We start from the raw sequence: 22,908 nt of genomic DNA, 5'->3' as shown, positions 1-22,908 counted from the left end.
TTTCAACGGCCAAAGGTCGGATACTTTTCTAACAGACCTCGTATTTGTTGCCCTTAGAGTTTCTTTTTTTTTTTTTTTGCTTCTGCGCTCCATTCCCCGTACTGTGTCCCAGCGGTACTGTCTGAGGCATAAAAAAAAAGAAAGCATGGAAACAGCAAATTAAGTTCGAAGAGCGACGCGCACAGTGCTCGCGCAAACGCAGCCCGAAATTTAAGCACACTCTGAATAGAAAAGAGTAAAAAGGGAGTAAGCTGTCCTCTAGCACACTCCTTTTTTTTATTAAGGAGTGTAATAATGTAGGGCAGCTTACTTGCTGCCTTTTCACTCCCACGTGGGCGTATTCGTGTTTAGAGTGCATGGCTCACAGTGAAGGCACTGGGCACTGTGTCTCGCGACGGCGGCGTTAAAGGGACACTGAGGATAACCTCATCAAAATTTCGTTCTTAATAAAAATAAATTGTTTGGGTCGCTATAACTCGTGACGTCAGACCAAGCAGGCCTCCGTGATCACCGATTTGAATGGCTCGTTAGCATAGCCTCAGAGATCCATGCACAGATGTGATCTTCACGTCACTGCAGTTTGCTCGTGAAAACGCGGCCGGTTTTTGTGGTATACTTGCATTCCATTTTTGCTATCTTTCCTTGCTTATGAAAGCTGCGCTTTCAGTGAAAGTAGCTTATTTGTAGAACACGGTACTCAATCGATGCAGGCTTTTTCACTTTCTATTTAGGGTTCATTTAAAACGCTCCCTGTCAGAGAGGACTTTGAAAAGGGAGACACAGGGACCGAGAGACGTATGGGGAGCTTGACAGCTCAGGCGGAATTCTTCGGCGGGAGAGGAGGGAGGGGGTTTAACGGTTCTGCAAAGCTCCGGTCAATTTACTTGTTGCTCGTGTGACGCGACCTATTGGGACTCGGCTCACATTACGTGAACGCAACTTCATCTTACCTCTCTCTTTATATATTTCTCTCCCTCTCCCCCATGTGAAAACAGACTCCAAAGGCGCTCTCTAATCTCATTCAACTTTCTACGTGTCTAGCTCTTCAAAGGCCGCCCTCCTAACCCTGCCCACGCTGTAACGCGGGGCGCGCAAGACCCTCATTTAATTCTGAGCGCTCAACTTCGGAACCGGAGCGCGTCCGAAAAGGCGCACCTGACCCACACACGGGCGCATTGAACTACACGCTGTCGCAATCTGGCTAACTTCTGCCGACGGCTCCTGCGCTCCATGCGCTTAACTTAGAGAAGAAAATTTGAATATGCAGGCAAAACGCAAACAACTTTCAAGGCACTCCGCCAAAGTTGGCACGGCGACTGAACCGCCGGTTTATTCTTTCACCTGTGCTCTTTTCAGGGCCGCAGTGTCGGCATCAGTCTTGAATGCATGAAGCTGGGTTGGCACAGAGACAGTGGAGAAAAAAGAAAAAAAAAATAGTAGACGGTTTAGCATGGCTGAGCGAGCACTAGTTACGATGGGCACTTAAGGTCCTTACCTGCTGACCTGAAGGCCTTTACATCAAATGTCTTTACCGTAAACGTCTTTATTCTTAAAGGCACTTGATCGAAAGACCTTCACCACAAAGTGACCTAAAGTCCTCTACTCATTTATCCTGAAAGCATTCACCCAGATATACCTTCACATATAGGTGGTCTTCACCTATGTGGGCCACTTGCCACACATCAGGCTTCAGGGACGTACGTAATGTGGGATCGTCAACACCGGAGTGACGGTGTGCTAATTAGGTGGCACTTCGCCCACATATCGCGGGTTCGGGCCAGAGCAAGCTGTGGGCACTGCCAGTGTTTGGTGCGCGCCTGCGACCTCGCTTCGAAGGAAGAAAGGCGCAGTTATTTGAGAGCACAAGTGTTTATTGCACAGTAAGCTGCATTACGTAATCAAGGGTTCGACAGAATCCTGTCTGGCGAGGGAGAGGCATAGTGGTAAAATAAAACATACACTCGCCAAAAGATGGTTTCCCGTACGGGTCCCTTGTTCACCATGAATGATGGACGGAATGGGCCGCTTCTTATATGCGCACTTGACAACGCAGTGAGTGGGCGTAGTTATCCGGGAGATTACCCTTCGTCCTGTTAATGACATGATCCGTGGTCTGTATATAAAAATATTCTAAAAGCAGTCGTGACGATGTGGGTTTCATGGTATCTAATATTGTGGCGTTCTCCCAGTCAATGGTGTGGTTCTTTTCTTGAGCATGCTCTGCCAGCGGGTTCGATGAGGTGCGACATTTGTTGACGTCGTTCTTGTGTTCTCTTAATCTTCTTCTGAAATCGTCTGATTCGCCAATGTATGATGCATCGCAGTTTTTGCAGGGGATTTTGTACACCACTCCGGGGAAACGTGGGCGCTCCAGACGGTCTTTCACGTGACAGAGCTGTTGTTTCAGCTTGCTGGACGGCACGTGCGCAATGCGCACGTCGTATTTTGAAAATATCCGTGCCAGAGCCTCACTTGTCCCCCGGGCGTAAGGAATGCTCGCGCACTTCTGTTGTCCGATGAGTCGGGGTTCGGCAGGTTGCAGAGAGCGGCGTTGTTCGTTGTGCAGCAGTTGTCGAGGATAGCCATTCCTCTCGAGGTCGACGTGGACTTTATTCTGCTCGGAACAGCGCAGACCAGGACTGGAGCAAAGACGAGTTGCACGGTTGTATAGAGCTGACGCGACGGAACGTTTGTGGCCAATGGGGTGGGCGGACTGAAAATCCAAGTACTTCCCAGTGTGTGTGGGTTTCCGGAAAACAGTAGTGGCAAGACCATGGGAGTGCGGAGAATAAGGACACTCAAGAAAAGCAATCCTTTCGGAGCATGCTCAAGAAAAGAACCACACCATTGACTGGGAGAACGCCACAATATTAGATACCATGAAACCCACATCGTCACGACTGCTTTTAGAATCTTTTTATATACAGACCACGTATCATGTCATTAACAGGACGAAGGGTAATCTCCCGGATAACTACGCCCACTCACTGCGTTGTCAAGTGCGCATACAAGAAGCGGCCCATTCCGTACATCATTCATTGTGAACAAGGGACCCGTATGGGTCCCGAAACGTCAAGTTTTTTATAAACCATCTTTTGGCGAGTGTATGTTTTATTTTACCACTAAGCTGCATTACATAACACTGCACTAATCCCCAGACCTCGGTGCAACCCATAGTCCCGTCGCAGCACCAGAAAGCGGGCCCGCGGAGCCGAACGCGCAAAGCAAGGACTACATACGCGCGTGACGGCACAGCTAAGGGCGATCGCATGCCGCGCGGCCAACCAAAGGGTTAAATCGCACGCAGCGCAACACGAGGAAGAATGGGGTATACGCGGAGCACATTTTGACGACGCAGGTCGCACATCGATGGCTCATCATGCGTCGTAACCGGCAATGGCCTGCGATGACGGAGAACCAGCCAAATCAGGCCCTTCCGAATCCGGAGCGCGTCGGCGCCGCACAGGCGGGCTACACGACTCCGGAGGTTCGGGCCTGGACACAAGCTTACATACTAGGTGCGCACATTAAAGCACCCGCGCTCTTGGGCCCCCGGCAAAGGCTGAGGCACCCGGGAGCCAAACTCTACGCACCTTTCTGCTGCCCGAGTCGGTGGCGATGTATACCCGCTCATTTCCCGCCCGGCACCTCTCTCCGAAACAACGCTCCCAACTGTCACTCGGTGTGACCCAATGGGGACGCGAGGTCGAAGCGGGAAGAACGGAAGGGAGGGTGATTTACTGCGGTTCTAGGAAGAGCTTCCCTTGCAAGGGAGGACAAGTAGCGCGGCTGCCCCCATTCCGCTCGCGGACACCCCACGGGGGGTCTCTCTAACGAGCGAAACGGCAGAAGCGGGCGCACACTCTGGTAGCCCAAGGGGCTCAATCCCCACAGTAAGTACGTGTGCCCGAAATCGGAAAATGCCCCAACTAGGACTGCTACACTAAAATAACCTTCCGTTCGGTTCCAGTTACAAAATCCCCAACGCGCTTAACCCAGATACACATGGCGCGCTTTCAGGAGTCTTAAACAGCGTATAGGGATTACGCAGGCTGTAAAAGACCAATTTGGACGGTTTTGGGAAGAAGGCTACAGCTGACTACAACACGTGCACGACATCGTCGCAAGGCCAGTTCGGCTCCATTTGCGGGAAGAATGAAAAGATTGCGTATGTGTCTAATGCGATAGCATTGCTGTTGTCGTCTCATCAAAACCCCGCCATGAAATTTTCCGATTGGTTGAGAGAGGTCACGTGACCTTGCAACGTCGTCACAACCTGCACACCGGGTTGCTAGCAATACAGTTTCTAGACAGCAACCTAGACAGAGTGCCGCCACGGTGGCTCAGTGGTTACGGTGCTCGGCTGCTGACCCGAAAGACGCGGGTTCAATCCCGGCCGCGGCTGTTGAATTTCGATGGAGGCGAAATTGTAGAGGCCCGTGCACTCTGCGATATCAGTGCACGTTAAAGAACACCAGATGGTTGAAATTTCCGAAGCCCTTCACTACGGCGTCCCTCAGAGCCCGAGTCGCTTTGGACGTTAAACACCTATTAAGTAAAAAAACTAGACAGAGAATCTAAATTAAAAAATAATAAAAATGTGTTTATGCAAATGTCGGCACTGTAACAGTGTAGCGGATACGAGGTCGCCGCAAGCCACGGGCTGACGGCCATCTAGCGTGACCAAGAACTCACCTTAAACCATTTTTTGCCGGTGAATCAAAGTTTTCCAATCCAATCCAAAAATACGCTGCTGCAGCTATATAAGAGCCCGAATATGGCCGTTGATAGACCGACAATTGCAAAGAAACTGACGCGAACACACACAGAAGCTGCGACAGAAGCTGGGACAAATGTGCAAATCGAATGCTATCGCACTCCACTCTTGTTAAACTGACTTGAGCGTCCCCATAGCTTTTTAGTTGGCAGGTGAGTGTTCGTCCCTGTCGAACATGCTTGGGAAGCGGCGCGAATTCAGCCCGATCAGGCTTCCTCGACTTAAGCCAGCGGCAGTGGGGAGCATCCAGGTTCGGAACGGGGATGTATTGATCTCCACCTCCGTTGCGGATGGGAGGGGCTGGGGAGTGAGTGAGCAGGGCTCAAAGGATGTTCGCACTCCGCACAGTACCCGGCTTCTAAGGGGACGCCGAACGACCCACCGGAATCGGGAATTGTTGCAGCCGAGCCGCAGTCTTGCCAGCGCTGGCAGCCGCGAGTTCAGCGGCCCGAGGGACTCGCACGTTCAACTGTAGCAAGCCTCGAGGCGGACAGTTTGTCGCGATTTTCCGCTGTGCTCTACATCTGTTTTTCTGCGTAGATGCTTTCGATTCTGTGGTTGATTACTTCCTGTTCACTGCTCGACGCTCGCCTCCTCTTTGTGTGTGTGTGTGTGTGTGTGTGTGCGTGCGTGCGTGCGTGCGTGCGTGCGTGCGTGCGTGTGTGTGTGTGTGTGTGTGTGTGTGTGTGTGTGTGTGTGTGTGTGTGTGTGTGTGTGTGTGTGTGTGTGTGTGTGTGTGTGTGTGTGTGTGTGTGTGTGTGTGTGTCGGTCTGTACTTGTGTTTGACGGCGGCGCGCGTCTGTATTGTGCCATTAAAGCCAAACGAAATGCGAATGGTAGAACTGCATAGAACGAGAACACAAAAACACAGCAGTATTAGCCGCTGTAGAGGAAATATTAACTCTTCAAAATAGAGGCCATCGCGCAGTGCTAATTTTCGGGCTTTCTTAAGTAAGGTTTTCTCGATTTGTTCTCTGCGCTTCAAAAGTCTTGTTTGCGTTTCATTTGACGCTGATAATGTGTGTAATCTACGCTGTTTGTGAAGTATATCACGACACACACCCATACCCAGAAAATCTCGACAAAAGCATTTTTCAAAGGGAAAGAGTTTATGTTATACATGTCTCGTCAGCAGGCTTGCACTTTTTTTTGCTGTTGCTATTAACGTTTTTGCTAGCGTCAAAAACGTTCCCCATTGCCTTTATATGACAGTCTTAAATACTCGATGCTAACGATGGACGAACTATAAAAGAAAAATTTTGCTAATCATCGGAAGAATGGACCATCACCTTCAATATTTCCATACAAGCACCTTACAGTATTCAATATGTAAAACTTTTGTCCAAAAATCCTGGACTAGAAAAAAAAAGATCAGTACAGAAGGAGGCGCATTTCATTTAACGGGTGGTGTGATGTATGTCCTGCACTGTACTGTTGTACGTGGAGTGCGTTCCAAATAAATAAATAAGCTATGTACTAATAGTAGGCTGTTTTGCTCGCTACTCCTTAACCTTTTCTTGCGTTTCTCCCTTTGTTTGCTTACTTACCTTTTACATTAAAGGGACACTGAGGAGAAATTGAAGTTCGCTTGCATCGACAGAATACCAGCTCCTGATTACAAAAACGCCATTCATACTGACAACAAAGCTCCTGTAACATAGAAAAGAGCAAGAACCAAAATACAGGTATCGCCGCCACAGGCCAAACTCGCAAGTACAAGCTTCATGGCGTCATAGAACAAAACAGTGTTGCTAGAACCAATAGTTCTAGCAACACTAGGACACGAGAAGCTACGAATCACTGAGGCGCAGCAAATGCATGCGCAAATCTCCTTGACGTCGCCAGATGGCGCCACGTACCCGATAGCTACGCGCGCTCCTGCAGCGCCGGGACCAATCAGCGCTTGCTCTCAGCGGTATGGGGGCTCCCGGTATTCCGCTAACGGTAACAAGGTAGGCGGTATGCTAAAGGCGTCTATTTGCGAGAACTTCGTTGACGACTTCGAGAACGGGTCCACTGTAACGCTGGCAAAACGCCGGTGCAAATGTAAACGAAGCGACGGCCGCAATAGCCGATAGATGCCTTCAACGTGCGGCCGGCGGTAGCTTTCTTTTCGGCTGCTGCTGGGCCGCACTGCTGGCCGCCAGAAATCACGGAGTCTGCGTTACGTCATGTGAATGTCATGTTTCACGTCACTTAGTTCTGTGTCGTCATAGCAGAATCCCAAGTTTGAATCAGAACGGCGGGAAAAACTGTTTCAACTTCGAATCCAAATTTCTTAGAAATAAATGCATCTTTCGCTGCCGGCCAAGTGCCAACAAAGCCATAAAATGCCGAACTATCGGATTTTGCTATAAAAAAAATATTAATAGAGCTCTCCTCAGTGTCCCTTTAAGGTGATAGTTGTGAACCAGCTATGAGTGTTCATTGTTTGTTTCCTCCGCTTTCGTAATCCCATTTTGCCCTTTCCCTTTCTGAATACATGCGGCAGCATACCCGATCAGAGCCTAAACTTTTCACCTTTCTCTTGCATAGTTTATTTCCCTTATTTCTCCGCTATTGTTTATCTATTTGCATGTCCGCATAATTTTACTGCACTGTTCTTCCCCTGTGATACCAGTAAGCATACATTTCAGCGTTAGTAGAATGCATATCACCTCAAGCCCTTCCTTACTCTCGACAGTAGATTCGTTCGACATCAAACGGCGCCGCTTTAGTCGCTTCTGCATGTCTGAGGGAAATGGGGGAGGAGGGACTCTTCGAATGTGTTGGCGTTCGCAATCGCAAGCTTACGCGAAAATCATTGTAACCAATTCAAAATGAGAAAAGCCAATATCGATGAAGGCACGCATGTAACGGTGGCAGCGCCACGACTCTAATACCTTGGAGGTTGTTCGAGCGGTTTACAAAATAAGAAAACTTACCCGTAGAGGGTAATTATCATCGTAGTACGCAGTGATTCGTCCTGGAAAACCTCGTTTCGTTCCAGACTTCCAGGGTCCTGCGGCGATACAACTGCGAGAGCAAGTCGTAGTGCTTTTTGGTACAAATTTGATTTATCTATAATTTGAATTTTTTTCTTTAAGTATAGATTTTGATAGGCTTCTTTTTCATCTTTATTGAGAAAATGAAACGGAATGGCAATACAGCGAAACAATAGTTGCACTGCAGTAATGGACGCCTCCCCCTATAAAAATGGTCTGTAGACTTTCTATAGACTTTTTATGGACACTGTGGCAGTAATGGACGCCAGACAGCACAACTCCTGACTACAACGTGTACAAGGTGGAGCTAAAAGTAAGGAAGCGAGCACGAAATCCACACCCCTAGTATGGTGATAATAGCGAGCTTTAGCACAGCGCGATCCGTGTTCCGCTTACGCGGGGACCCAGCTGCGCGCCCTCTCGTTACCATCTGAGCATGCGCACATAGCTTCCCACGGAAGCGGAACGCGGATCGCGCTGTGCTAAAACTCGCTATAGATCAGCGGCGACAGCCGCCATAGTGTGTGGACTTAACCGGGCTCAGTGATGCAATCAGAGCCATTCTTGATGCCACTTGTGAAGCATCACAAACGGTAGCAGCAGCAGCAAGATTGATTGGTTGATTGATTGATTGATTGATTGATTGATTGATTGATTGATTGATTGATTGATTGATTGATTGATCGATCGATCGATCGGATCGATCGATAGATCGGTCGGTCGGTCGGTTACCTCACGGCCAGAAGAATTTCAGAGGCGAGTGATTTACAAAAGATTACAGAGGTTAAAAGGAGCTAAAATAAAAAAAGTGCAAGCGTCACGTTCCTGGTTATAGAGTTCTATCTAAAGTATATAGCAAACATACAATTGTAAGTGCAAAGAATAAGAACATAGGTAAATAGGAGCATACGCAGAGCTACTACCCCTTTTGTTTCGCTGACTGAAACTAAAGCAGGGCCGCCCTCGACTGAGCGCTGCTCCCGCGCGTGCGCAGACGTACCGTTCGCCGGAAGGGGGCGGCCGGAGCCAGCGCATCTACCTGCAGCTTTGGGACACGGCGGGCCAGGAGAAGTTCCGCAGCCTGACCACGGCCTTCTTCCGAGACGCCATGGGCTTCCTCGTGCTCTTCGACCTCACCAGCGAGCAGTCCTTCCTCAGGTACGTACAGTGCATGCGCCACATTGCTTCGTATATATAGCCCCACTCGTAGGTTGCGTTGGCACGCACGCTTCCACCGAATCCTGTTCTTTTCCGCCTAAAGAAGAAAGCTGAACTAAGGACACGCCTCTACTATCGGCAACAAGTCTCCGTGATCCGCGACTGGCGACCTTCTTCGCGTACGTGCAGATGTTTCCATCCACAAGCATGAGAGAATCCAAGCCCAGCTTCCAATCAGCGCTTGACTGTTGGAGCATATGGGAGTAAAAAGGGAATATGCTGCCCTATAGTGCACTCCTTTCTATAAAAAAAAAGTGCACTAGAGGACAGCTTACTTCATTTCACTCCTTTTCGTTGAGAGTGTTCTGTTGCTTCATAACGCAATAGACGAGGCACTGGCAATTAGCTCTTGACTGTTGGAGCATATGGGAGTAAAAAGGGAATACACTGCCCTCTAGCGCACTCCCTTTTCACTAGAGGACAGCCTACTCCCTTTTTACTCCTGTCTGTTTAGAGTGTAGTTAAAAGTGCAACAGACGGAGCATTAACAACGGCTGTCGGAGTTGGCGCCACGGGACCCCAGCGCTCACGAGTCCTCCCCTTGCGCAGCATCCGTTCGTGGCTGGAGCAGCTGCGCACGCACGCGTACTGCGAGAACCCGGACGTGGTGCTGTGCGGCAACAAGGCGGACCTGGAGGAAGGGCGCGCCGTGACCGAGGAGCGGGCGCGGGCCGAGGCGGCCAAGCACGGCTTCCCCTACTTCGAGACGAGCGCCGCCACGGGCCACAACGTGGGCCGCGCCGTGGACGCGCTCCTCGAGCTGGTCATGCGGCGCATCCAGCAGACCGTGGACCGCGGGGGCAGCGGGCAGCCCCTGCCGCACTCGGCGGCGGCGGGCGCCGCGGGCCTGCGCTCTCCGCTCAGCGACGGCGACCCGCTGCGCAGGGCGCCCGGGGAGGACCCGATGCCGCCGCCCCACAACGGCTGCACCTGCTAGTGTTAGGCTGCACGGTGAGGCCGCGCACCCCATTCTTTGCTCCAAAGGACAGCTCGGACTCGCGCAATGCCCCGACAGGCATGTGGCCAGGAAGGCTGTGCTGTCATTCTTGCAGGCTTCCTCTTCTAATAACATATAAATACCAGCGCAAACCAGCAAGACACACGATGGTTTGCGCTGGTATTTATATGTAATGGACCACCAACTATCCCGCACTCTTACCCTACTCTTCTAATAAGCAGTGAATGGCCATCGAGAACTTTAGCAGGGAAGCGGTTCGCAGTTACGGCGCATCGTGTATCTTCATAGTTTTTTTCCCTCCATGTGTATCTTCCTCTTCTCGGCGCCATTCACTATGGCGTCCCTTATTGCCTGAGTCGCTTTGGGACGTTAAACCCTTATAAACCATAAACCATCTCCTCGGTGAGGTGACAAGCAGCGTCACTACAAAGATCTTCGGTTACGTAACGTATTGCAAAAAAAGGACGAGGGGGGGGGGGGGGGGGACTTCGCTGCTTGATACCCCAAATTACCTTAGGTCCCTCTCGAAAAAAAAATGCTGATTTCGTGCCTGGTCTTCTTCCATTCATTTTCGTTAGCTCTTAGAACTGCACGGTGGCAACAATCACGAAAAGTGTATAAGGTTGCCGAGGCTGTCATCCCTAACGGGCCTATCTCGAGACTTGAAAGCCGACTGAGAAGCATCTGACACCATAAAGGTTCGACTAGTCCCGCCAGTAACTTGTAGAGGATGCGAGAAGGAGGCGATGAGTCATTGCTGCTAATCGGTCACTCCAAGCTTCAGACGCCTCGCGGGTGAGACCGACGACATCATCATCACTCTCTCTAAGTCACTCTAAGCTCTCTAGCGTTCGTTCCCTTTTTGAGCACAGACTGCTCTGAAATCTCCGCGCTGGCAGCACGTGTCTCACTCGATCTCTCGGCCACACTTGGCTCGCACTACAGCCTAACAGCAGCCTCAACCTCAGTGTGAAATCCTGCAACGTGGAATGTTCTCAACCGTGTTTCACCTACCTAGGCAGTCTTCGCACGCTCGTGCACGACCGTCAGCGAATTAAAAAAAAATGATAATCCGAACGCGTAACCTTCAGAGCATTCTGCGCTGTGGCAAATCGTAAACACGCTTCAGGAGGTACCCAGAAGCGAGCGAATAGCAACAGCTCTCTCGCCGCTTTCATTACAAAGTTCCCCGGGGGTACAAACTGTCCCGGCAGGGATCGCATGCGCAGCGTCAAATTCGCCAAAGCCGGGGGCTTGCAGTATCTCATTTTGTTTCGTTGCCGGCTGTACATAGGACTAACAACAAGCCGGCCAGACAAAACAAGCTCGGTTTGGAAACACGTGAGCCTCGTGTGATAGGGGTGGTGTGCTTTGCGGCAAGTTTCACGTGAAAAGTTGGCTGATGTCAAAGATGGCGTCATGCGGCTTCTGCTATACTGACGGTAGCAAGCAGCATAGTGTCGCCGGTCTTAAAATTGGACCATTGGCTGCAGGGGATTGACGTCACTTTCGGTAAAGGCATCTATCTGTTCTATGCTATCGAATTGCCAACACATAAGGTAATTATTAGATGTCCCTGTGAATTTTCCAGTGCGATAGCACTTATATATTGGCCATTCCCCACATTTAGTCATTGTTTGTTTATTTTTGTCTGAAGCCTGCCACAAGAATAATAAGAAAAAATAAGGGTGTGGGAACGGTGGTGTTACGTCCTAATAGTCGCACAGTTAAAGGCAAATTTTGTTAGCGCAGCATACGCATGCATACCGTGGCTCATTGAGTTACCGACAGCCTCTCATGTTCTGTGCTCGCAGGGACGATGCCCAGAGACAAGAGGCCAGCCACTCCATTCGACCGCCTTCCTCCCGCTGCCAAGTCCCTTCTGGCGTTCGGCTGCGTGTGCCTCCCACAGCGGGAGGTATCACCCTTCCTGGAGGAGGCACCTTCCCCTGCAGCGCATCTTTCTCCAGCTCGTGCATTTTTGTCCGCGGACAATCCCCGAAAAGACTGCCTCTCCGTTCGCCAATGCAACCGCCTCCTGCCCCGTCTCCGCAGTGTTATTATGATCTATCCGGCGACACCTCGTACGGGCTTTGCGGACACCAAGCTCACCAATGTTTTCGAGCTACTCTCTTCTCCGGCGTTACCTGTTTTTTCTCTATATATGTTTCAAAGCTAGGCGGAAAGTCTGTTTCCGGTACGCCTGACGTTAAAGCAGGTGCCGCAGCCGCTAAGCAATCTGTCACGCTTGCGAGAGCAAGACTGTGAAACAGCTCATTCCTTGAAAAATCTGCCTGAGGCACGGGATATGAGTGCACCAATTGTGTCATTGTGCAGACTTCTCATTCGCTGAATGGAGCAATTACCGGTCACGTGAGCTTTCGCCATCTCACCCCTCCCCAAATCGGGTGCACACATCCTCCACCTAGGACATCGCTGACGCAAATGTTGCAGCTCCGATTAAACACGTTTCAAGATGTACGTTGTTTGTTAATGAGCACACTGCCCATTTATGCTTTAGCATTTACATGTTGAAGAGGGCCCTTGGCTTCTGGTGGCTTCTCGTGCACGTTTGTGGACAAGATGCCCTGCCCCTTAATCAACAGTTGGAGTGCAAGCTTTGCTCCATATACAAGCATTAGGCCGCAGAAGAGACTAAAAGAGAAGTAAAGGAAAGAACGCGCACTTCTAGGATGCATTACTCGTTCGATCGTGGTACTGGTTAGCGGGCATGTTGAGTCAGGCTCTGTTACACCAGTCGCAGGATCCCTGCGCAAAACATCCATCCTGGCGTTGGCCGTCACTGTATGCATTCTTTGCCAGGGCAGCCGTACAGCATGCAGGGCGTCTCTCATGTGTCTATTTGGAAAGTTAGACCTCAAAAATCATGCCATACCGTGCAGCATATAAAGCAGTCTTGCTGAGGTTGTCGCACACGTCTCCCATAGACCAAGGGTGGCAAGCGTGCAGAAAACGGACAGTCTAACGTTCAGAAAAGTAACAGGGTTGTGTGTGAGTTACACTGGCAGTTCTCGCAGCAACCTCCGCAATCCCGACTCACCATTACTCAATGTCTCATGCTGCGAACAGCAAATTCGCACTCAAGCGCTGCCCATGAGCTGCCTCAAGTTGAAATTTCGAGAATCGGCTATTCCTTATAAGTTATAACTGGTTTGAGCTCCAGACTGTCTACAGTTTGAGCAAGTCAGCCGCAGTGTCACTGTTAAGGTGGATCCTCTCCATGGGCCGAATCGCCGTGTAGTCCATTGAGCGCCTGTCATGTGACTGGGGCGACTGGGCCGACTGGGTTACGTGCACTTGCATAGCCTTTCATAGATGTCGCTTCGTGATGTGCGGTCCGTGGACTACAGGTGACGGTTCGGTCCTGCGGATACCGCTTACAAAACTTGAAACCCCGCATGTTGTTACTGCACTTATTTTATTTTATGCCTGTTAAGCCGTTGTAAGTTGATTGTGAAAGCTGCGATGTGGATTTCTGCGAGAATCTTGTAGATGTTCTTCAATTGTGAGCGCCGGAAGTTCAGCTTTGTGTGACGGCATCTGTACACAACGCTGAAGCAGTTACCACAGGTTTCGCGCGTTCCACGATCCGTTGTAGCCAGCTGCTGATTGCGCATGCGCATTCAGGACCTTCTTTTCCGAAGTGGGTGGCGGAACGCGGTCGCTTATAACAGAAGAAAAAAAATGCATTGTGTGAATCGGCGCTGGCACGATTCCGTTGTAAACTGCCCCGATGTACTCGCCTGAACGTCTTGCGGACAACTCACGATCAACGCATCGTTTACACGGTTTCAGCACCAGTTACGTGTTCATTCCCGCACGATTTACTGACAATCCATCGCGCAAAGTATAGAAAAAGGCCAATTCTGAGTCAATTTAGGAGGTTAAGGTATTTTTCGAATGATGGTTGCTCACGCCCGAAGGCAGGTTTTTTTGTAAGTGGCTCTACATAGGAGCTATAAAGCCTCAGAAGTTTTCACATGACAATGGGTCCGAAATCGGATGCATTTATAGTTAGTTTAGTCGGCGGGCGTTATTTTAGAGTTTTATGCCGCGGCTTATTAGGGCTGCTGCAGTGCGCTGTTTATTGGTTATGTAAAAAAGAAAACTGCGAACTCCAAATAGCGGAATACCTTTTCATTACTGCGGGCTAAAGTGAGCAAGTGGAGAAGGATTTGTTGCCAACAAACACCACTGCTATCCACTATTGAGGGATCTGCCATAAGCATAAATTTATTGTGTCTCGCGTTACATTCCACACACCCGTGTGCCTGGTCACCCATCCTCTGGTTTCACATTTCCGGCGCTCCTATTTACCGCACTCGCCTTGCAACTCTCGCCTTCACCTCTCGGCAGGGCATAATGCTGTTCTTGAACAGTATAAAAACACCTGGGATGTTCATCTGCGACTGCACATGCGCATGAACTAGTCTCATTTTTAGCACTGCAGCACACACGCATGAAAAAAAAAAAAAGAGACGGTGTAACAATGAACGTTAGGTGGTCGAACCTCGTTATAACAAAATAATGGATATAACGAAGAACTGACGATTCCTCTTGGAAGCTCGCTCAGCACTGGCTATAACGAAGTAATCGTCGGGCCACTTCAACTTCGTTATAACGAAGTTCAACTGTTATTACGTATTTATAAGGTGAAAGCCTTCAGTTTCCTTGCATGAGAAGTTTCCTTCATTCAGTTTCAGTTCAGTTTCCTTGCATGCGAAACATGCGAACCTTTTTCTTTTGTATGTGGGCTGCTTCTGACATCCACATTTATTTTTTTGTTGGTACACTATGTGCGCAACGAACCCAAACGCACTCGAAAAAAAAAAATTAACAGGACCCGTAGTTACAAAGCGATAATATCAGAGGCTGGTGACGCCTTTACATCGAGTTTTGTGTCATTCTTGCATGGTGGTGCTCGCGGACCCCTTCACGTCTGTCTGCCCACAATCATAAATTTGGCAGGTGGTTATGGGTTTCCTCGCAGGTGTCACTTTCGCTTTGCTGACGTCACTTCCCTCCAGCGAATTTTATGACCGACGACACATTTTTTTCTTGACGCGTCTTCTAATGCAATCGCATTGAAAAAAGGACAATGACACTACAGTGTTTACATGTCGTATGCGAGGAGTCATGTACACTTGAGACCGGATACAGCAACATGCCCTGCCGAGCGGAGCACTAACTTTCGACCACCGCTGTTCATCCGTGGTTTCTGACCCTTCTTGCCGCGCACGCATCCATAGCGCATTGTCCCGCCGTAAAAACCCTCCGTGCCTCGAGTCGTTCCGACAGTGTGACGCCTGTAAGTGCAGCCAACGGTGACGCCACGCATATAGGCGAGCTATGTTCGCCCCCGCGCATATAGGAAAGTCAATGGGCGCCCAACGTCATCCCTTGGTGTGTATGCGCGCGCGCTCGCTGGGATGGACGGCCGGTGCCGGTCTGCGCGGCAACAACTCTATACTGTCGCGGACCCTGAGCATGTACAGCAGCTCTCTTGCCGCAGATGTGTGAACAGTTCGCTTGATGCCACAGCCTTGAGCGAATCTTCTCCCCGCGGGGGAGACCATGAAGCGGCATGTCGAGAAGACTTTCTGTTATACTTGTTGAGTGTGAATAAAAATGAATGACAAAACAAAGAACTTTGTATGCTTGGTTGATTGGTAAGTACAATTAAAAAAAATTGCGAGGATACTTTGGCAACTAAAATGTTGAGAGGCCAAAGCCGAGGACACTATGCCGTGACGACTTCTGGCGGATGCGACGTCACACCGTTTCCGTGGCTATATCGATACCAAAATTATACATCTTTCGGAGATCTTAAGTGTTAATTACGCTTAATTGAACATTTTTCCATCTAATTCGACACAAATCCGACGTTTTTCCGACCATTTTGTGGTAATTTTCACTATGCCGTGACGACTTCCGGTGGATGTGACGTCACACCGCTTCCGTGGCTATATCAACGTCCACGCTATTTCTACGCAATGTCGACATTCTTGCTTCTAATTATTTAACTAATTAATCTACAGTCACTTGGCTTCTAGGTTCATTTTTTTCTCCTCTATCTGAGGCAACCATTGGTTTTCTTCAATCTTTTTTTAGTTCCCGAGTTAAACGCGTGTGACACGCTTTATTGACGGACGACAGTATGAACCATTAATAAAGGCTTTGGTTTGGTTTTGGTTTTGTGGGGTTTAACGTCCCAAAGCGACTAAGGCTATGAGAGACGCCGTAGTGGAGGGCTCCGGAAATTTCGACCACTTGGGGTTCTTTAACGTGCACTGACATCGCACAGTACACGGGCCTCTAGAATTTCTCCTCCAAAGAAATTCTAGCCGCCGCGGCCGGGATCGAACCCACGTCTTTTGGGTCAGCAGCCGGGCACCATAGCCACTGAGCCACCGCGGCGGCGGCAATATAAAGGCTTTCGCCTTAAAATACTGCATGTGATCGCTCCCTGGCTTTAGTTATGTGCGAATGAAACAAAGAGGAGACTGTGTGCCACAAAGTTATAGCGCTAGAGAAATATATGAGAAGGATATGTGAAGGGAAGGTGGTTTCGATTGTCTTGTCTGCGGACGAAGCTGGCCCAACGGGCACTAGAACTTCGTTGGACGTCCTGTGGACGTCCATGGGAGTTTTAATGTCCATTCGGGTGAAGCCAGTGAACTCAAGCCGAGCAAGCGACCACCTTGTGGGGCCTTAATGACCGGCCACCCCAAAGCGATGCAAGGAAATCAAACGAGATAAAAACGTGAAATATCAAGGGAACGGAGAGGAAAGAGCGCATAGAGTGAGAGTATTTGTTCTCGCTTCGGCGAGCGCGGCTTCGGCCGCTTCTTTTTGAGCAGCGTCCGCTCCGGCGGACGCAGTTGTTGCTGCGACGCGCGTCTTTTCTTTCCTTTTTCTCTTTCCTCTGATCTTTGAACTCTCCTCTATCTGCACGTGGCAGCGGTGGTGGCTTGGCTCGAGCCAGTAGCAGGCCCGTGCAATTTCCTCTTCATCCTTCTCTCAGTCACAACAACAACAACAACAAAGAGCGCATACTGCGCACGCGAGGGCAAGCCCGCGCCCGCGCTACTGTGACAAGCGTATTGCCTGCATGCAAGCACAAATATCTCCATCAATTGTAGTAAGGAAAACATGCAACTTGACATTACGAGCTTTCATGACTGCCAGCCATTGGGTGTACATTGCCAGAAAACTCTGTGTTCCTTCAGCAGAGTCCATATGGCTCGTTACGTATAACAACAAACTTCCGTGAAACGTATCCTATACCTTATATCCGAATTAGGATGGGGACATTAGCACAGCGACGGACGTTGCACTGAATGCCGCAGAGTCTCTGGACAGGGCCGGATTTATGGAAATGAAGATTGATTATGAGGGGAAAAAAGGCCTCAGTAAGTGCCTCACAGCTAAGGGGACACGTCGACAGCTCTGTGAGGGAAGCGACGAAGGACGGAGCGAAACAGGAAAGAGAAGGTGAGGTTCTGTTGTGGAGAGCTCCGGGATAATTTCGACCACTTGGAGATATTAAACGTTCATTGACATAATCCAGCACATGGACGCCTTTCGCGCTTCGCACGTATCGCAACGCGGCCACCGTGGCCGGGACTGAACCCCTGTACTTTGGTTCAGTAACCGAGTATCTTAACCACTGAGCTCTCGCGGCGGTTCATATTTATGGGAGACTCACGCCGGCTAAAATCTCTGTTTTTCGTTAAAGAGCTCTCTCTCTTGAAAGGGATGTTTAGGGGAGAGGATAGTGTTTTAACGCAAGAACATTAATACCCCCATGTCGAAAAAAAAAAAAAATTCCTTCCTCGGCGGTGGCATATACCGAAGCCTCGCAGCCGGAGCAACCGGCCACTCCGACAACCTAGGTGAGCAACCAGATCATGTGACCTTGTGGCGTAATTACAAGCTGCCCCCCGGACTGTGAGCGAACTGGCCACCGTGGCAGGTGGCAGTTAAATAAATGAATGACTGTTCGCGAGAGGTTGCTCGGAAAACGCAACCTGGGTCTCACAAGCCCCACCGATGGCAGCACCTGCCATCGCAAGGCAGTGGCGTATACCTCTTAACCGCTGCATCACTGCGCTGCAGGAATGGTATAACGATTCCCATCGATCTGCGAATGTAAAGTCGAGAAGTACCAATTTCGCATATATGGGCATTAACTCATTAACGATATCGAGTCGTACCCTTAAGGAGGAGCTTAAGTTTACGCTCCAGTTTCTTTTTCTTTATCTGCGAATTTAATGCAGTTTTTAAACGTTCTTCTTGCATGGAACAAAACTGCGGTGAGTGCACTCTTTCCACAGAAAATTTCAGAAAGGGGGACCTTCCTTAAATGCGCACTTGTCTCTCGCAGCATGTTCAAAGCAGAGCTCCCATGCATACAAAGAATTTTGCAAGCGTTTTCCTCTCCACCTTTCCCTCATTAAAATTCATTTCTCTCTGCAAGCGTTTATATTGCATGCTCGGGCGCTTCAATACTTCAATACACGCGTTACATTGTAACAGTTTCCGGATATTTCCTTCAGAGCGAGAATGCACATATTGTAAACAAAGTAAAAGGGGACCTCCTCCGAAAGTAAACGGGGTTTTACAACGATAGATGGGCAACGTTCGGCTTCATCGTCAAGGTCAAATGTTTTTAGGGGAATCCCGCAAGGTGGAGTAGATTTGTAATAAGGGAGTAATTACTCATTGGCATCCACCCGAGCGCAGCCATACGGCTACAAAGGAAAGCTATACAGCTTTCTCAGAAACTTCGTAGTTAAAGAAAAATTCGTCCTGGTCCGGGGTTCGAACCCAGGACCACCGCTTCACCGGAGCAGTCGCTCTACCAATTGAGCTAACCAGGACGGCAAGCTTATGGTAGGGCGAGAGCGAATTGATCAATAACTCGAAGTGGGAACTGTCTTGGTCAAATTTTTTTAGGGGAATCCCGCAAGGTGGAGTAGAGGTGGAGTCGTCGCTGTCGTCCGCGCTCTCGACCGCCGCACCCCCACAACCTACTCTCGCATCCTCCCTCCTGTGTCTGAACGAGCGACCGTGCGTGACACACGTGACAGACACCTACCTACCCTCCTACACCCCCCCCCCCCCCCCCCATTTCACGACCGGATACAGTACCCGGCTACTCCACAGGCTACTCCAACACTCCCAGCAAAGGCTCTCAACAATTACTAGAGCTTACCCGTGGCGCTAATGCAGCGAAGTAAACGCAGCAGACATCCCACAAACCTACACAGACATAATAAACACTCCGACTGGAACGTTATCACAAGGGTAAACGTCCAGATATTTTTTTTTAATGCGATACCATTAGGAGGGTCATGAGGACAGGAACTGTCCGGCATCGGCGTCTGGGTGAAGCATTCACCTGCCACCCGTGGCAATTAGCAGGTGGTTTTTCGGGGGAGTTCCCGCTCTCCACTTGCCACTTCACCAACACCTCCTATAACAACTGTTAGAACGAAACATCGCCTGTAATGAGCTACCGGCTCTTATCAAACACCGGGGATAGCAACCAGATATAAGGGCACTTCACTGACAGGTGGTAGTGATTGAGTTCTATAATTATAATGATTATAGTGGCCTAGTGAAGTTACAAGTAGCGGTAGCGGTCGTAGTGGTACAGTGCGCGCACCAGGCTGCAGAATATGATAGCACAAAAGGTAAGGTATACGAGAATGCTCTTTGTCCCTCGCCTTTTTTCTTTCTTTTTCCGTTGTTCGTTATTTACCTTTGTGTACTGATAATTGTTAACGTTCTTGAATACTTCACCAATAGCACGCCACTTGCGCATTGCGTTTGTTTCTTTGCGCTGTATTAAGCGACGACCAGGGAACAGTAGTGGCGCGTCAACATCTCAAACAGCGGGGTCTGACGTAATAGCCTTGGTTCTCTGCTGCGCTCGGCCACGCGGCCATTAGCTGCACTCGGCGACCATCAGAGGTACCTACGCGAATCGATCCTGTCTCCTCTCAATTAAACAACTTCTCCGCTCGTGTGCCAAGACATCCCCAATGCAGGATTCCCATGCAGGGTCTTAGTGACAAGTGACTCCTTAAATTCTGAAGTTTCAATGTCCTTCCACGCGTTTGTTTGTCGGTGCGCTCCATCAGTTGTAAATACATCGGCTTTATTGTCGGGAGTGTATGTAAGAGTGTATGTGATGGGACCGACCGGCAGCAGTTCAAGCAGCGCAGCGAAGAGGTAGACAAAGTATAGTCAGCGCAGTGGTCATTCTGAGTGACGCCTGTAAGTGTGTCCGTTGTGACGCTCTTCGACCAGTGCCCACGTTTTTTTTTTTTTCTCGCAAGTCAGACAGCCGGAAAGACAGACGTCTTGTGGTGGTGATGGTAAAACTCATTCTGCAAGCGAATTCGAGGCCCGCAGGCCGCTATGATCGGCGTGATAACGCGCACACGAGTTCAGGTGGCATGCGCACATAAAAAAAAAAAAAAAAGCTGCGTCGTTCGGTTCAGGCAGCTGTCGAAATTAAGCCCACGTGCAGCGCCGACCTTGGAAGTGTGACGTCTAGATGTCGTTGAGGTCACGCGATATGCGTCTGACGTCATGTCGGGGTCCTATTCTCCAGTAACTGAGTATCGAAACTGGACGCTATAACGCGATTGTACTTCGACTCTGTTCCCTTCTTATCGTCCGCTACACCGGCCGCCAAACATCGGCGATAGCGGGGTGGTAGTCACTCGACCCAGAGAAGGATGTAAAAAACCAAAGTTGACAGAATAGATAGCATTTTCACACTGTGCCGGCCCTAATCGATGCAGCTAACGATTGCATTAGATGATCTGTAGCTGCTTGCATCCGGCAGAGTGACCGCCAGGTTAATTAACACCTGCTAAAGTAAGAAAAATTCGCTGTGTGTATACGTGAGGAGTGAAGAAGGAGGGACGGAGCCGTAGGACTGCTTAAAGACATTAGAGTTTTAAAATAGGATGACCCTACCGGTTAAAGGGACAGTTGAATAGCAGGGCGCCGGTGCGCGTGCGCACTAGCGCCCCGCTATTCTCCTAACCGGTAGGGTGACTAGGCGCTCGACTATTGAGCCACAGTACCTAGGTTCGAACCGCCGGCGGCGGCCACGTTTCGACGGAGCCGAAACGGAAAAGACGCCCCTGTGCTGTACGGTATTTCAATGCGCGTCAAAGATGTTGTTGTTGTTGTTGTGACTGAGAGAAGGATGAAGAGGAAATTGCACGGGCCTGCTACTGGCTCTAGCCAAGCCACCACCGCTGCCACGTGCAGATAGAGGAGAGTTAAAAGATCAGAGGAAAGAAAAAAAGGAAAGAAAAGACGCGCGTCGCAGCAACAACTGCGTCCGCCGGAGCGGACGCTGCTCAAAAAGAAGCGGCCGAAGCCGCGCCCGCCGAAGCGAGAACGGATACTCCTCCTCGCGCGTCAAAGATCCCCACGTGGTCTAATTTATTCTGGAGCCCTCCTCTGCGGCACCTCTTTCTTGCTTTCCTCTTTCACCCCCACCTTCCTCCCTTCCCTTAAGGCGCGGTTGAGGTGTCCACCGAGAAGTGAGACAGTTACTGCGCCATTTCCTTTTCTGAAAAACCATGAATAACTGCACTCTGAATACGAATGTGTCTTTACGGCGGTAAAATGCGTAAGCTGTCCTCTAGCGCATTCCCTTTTAATAAAAGGGAGTGCGCTAGAGGGCAGCTTACTCCATTTTCACTCCTTTATGTTCAGAGTGCGGTAGGGTCGCCCTATCCTAAAATTCCCTAGTGTTAGGAGGCACCCTATGCTTCGTATCACTGTATACCCGCCTATCCTCGTGGACAGCAGGTGAGGCATCAGATGACTATAGCTGGCGAATTGGCAAAGTTAAGAAGAGCGGTGCACTGGCAAATCTGGTACATATTCAATACTATACAACATATAAGCGGAATGCGCCATAGTAATGAACAACAGGACTCGACGCCGGCTTTCAACTGTTTGCTGGAGCTCACAAGAAAGCCAACGAGGCAACAAAGGAGCGTATCCAGAACACACGCAACCGTGGTCTGTCCGAATACAGTTGAACCTCGTTATAACGAAGCTGAAGAGGCCCGACGATTACTTCGCTGTAGCCGCAGCTTCGTTATAGCCCGTGTTCACTGAGCTTCCAAGGGGAAGTTTTACTTCGGCTGCGCTAGAACTTCAGTGTCCTCGAACTTCGGAGTTCACCGTGAACTTTACTCTCCACAGAGGGCATAAAGAGGGTGTAAAACCAGTGAAGTTCTCTAGTTTACTGTCGGCCTCTCTATTTCCCTCGGTGAGGTACTAATTAAGGCAACAGCCGGTTCGGCCTATGTCTGTTGCAATTCTGCCAAATAAAAACGGGATGCGTTAAACCACCCATGACACAATCGGTTTTAACGTTTTCTATGCGCTCACCGCCAGCTTTGGCTCCCTTCAGGGTCAGTGGGTGTGGTATAAAACATAAAATACGGTGCGTTTGCCTAAAGACGGTGATAACACCATTTCTAGCTTCATCTAGTTATAGCCTTGACGAAACACGCTACAGCAACTTATTACCGGAAGACACAGAGGCGGATTGATGGGCAACTCTTGAAAGGGCAGTTGGGGAGGAGGGGTGGAGTCCTATTTGTACCATGTATTTCCAGGGCTTTGTTTCGTCTGAAAAACGAGGTTCAGCATGGTTTTTCGAAATATAATCTCTTGCTTGAGGGAGAAGGGGGTCTCTCCCTTCCACCTTAAATCCGCCCCTTCGATGAGGACCACAAAACTCAGTGAACGGTAACACGTCCCCAGAAACCCAGAAACTAGTCTGGGGCCAGTGAGACCCCTGCAGACGCTGTCTCGCATGTTTCCGCTTCATTTTCAGAAACGGCTTTGTGCCAGCACGGCATAAGGAGCAGCTAACAGCTGTCGCTTTTTAGAATTCTGTT

At 49.7% G+C, this 22,908-nt stretch overlaps 1 protein-coding gene across 2 annotated transcripts in view; it reads left to right on the top strand.

The window, feature by feature from the left end:
* LOC149340718 (ras-related protein Rab-27A-like) overlaps positions 1 to 15,625 on the top strand; it is a 102,826-nt gene extending 87,201 nt beyond the window's left edge. For both annotated transcript variants that reach the window (XM_089549555.1, XM_089549557.1), the window contains exons 3-5: positions 8,756 to 8,919; positions 9,529 to 9,930; positions 11,752 to 15,625. In XM_089549555.1, coding sequence (XP_089405681.1) covers positions 8,756 to 8,919; positions 9,529 to 9,916 — 552 coding nt within the window. In that variant the 3' untranslated portion in view covers positions 9,917 to 9,930; positions 11,752 to 15,625. The remainder of the gene's footprint in view (positions 1 to 8,755; positions 8,920 to 9,528; positions 9,931 to 11,751) is intronic.
* Positions 15,626 to 22,908: the final 7,283 nt, after the last annotated feature.

Source organism: Amblyomma mixtum, chromosome 6 (assembly GCF_055824585.1).
Source record: "Amblyomma mixtum isolate Tamu chromosome 6, ASM5582458v1, whole genome shotgun sequence".
NCBI lineage: Eukaryota > Metazoa > Arthropoda > Arachnida > Ixodida > Ixodidae > Amblyomma > Amblyomma mixtum.
The sequence above is the reverse complement of the archived record's forward strand: the minus strand, read 5'-3'. Positions and strand labels throughout refer to the sequence as shown.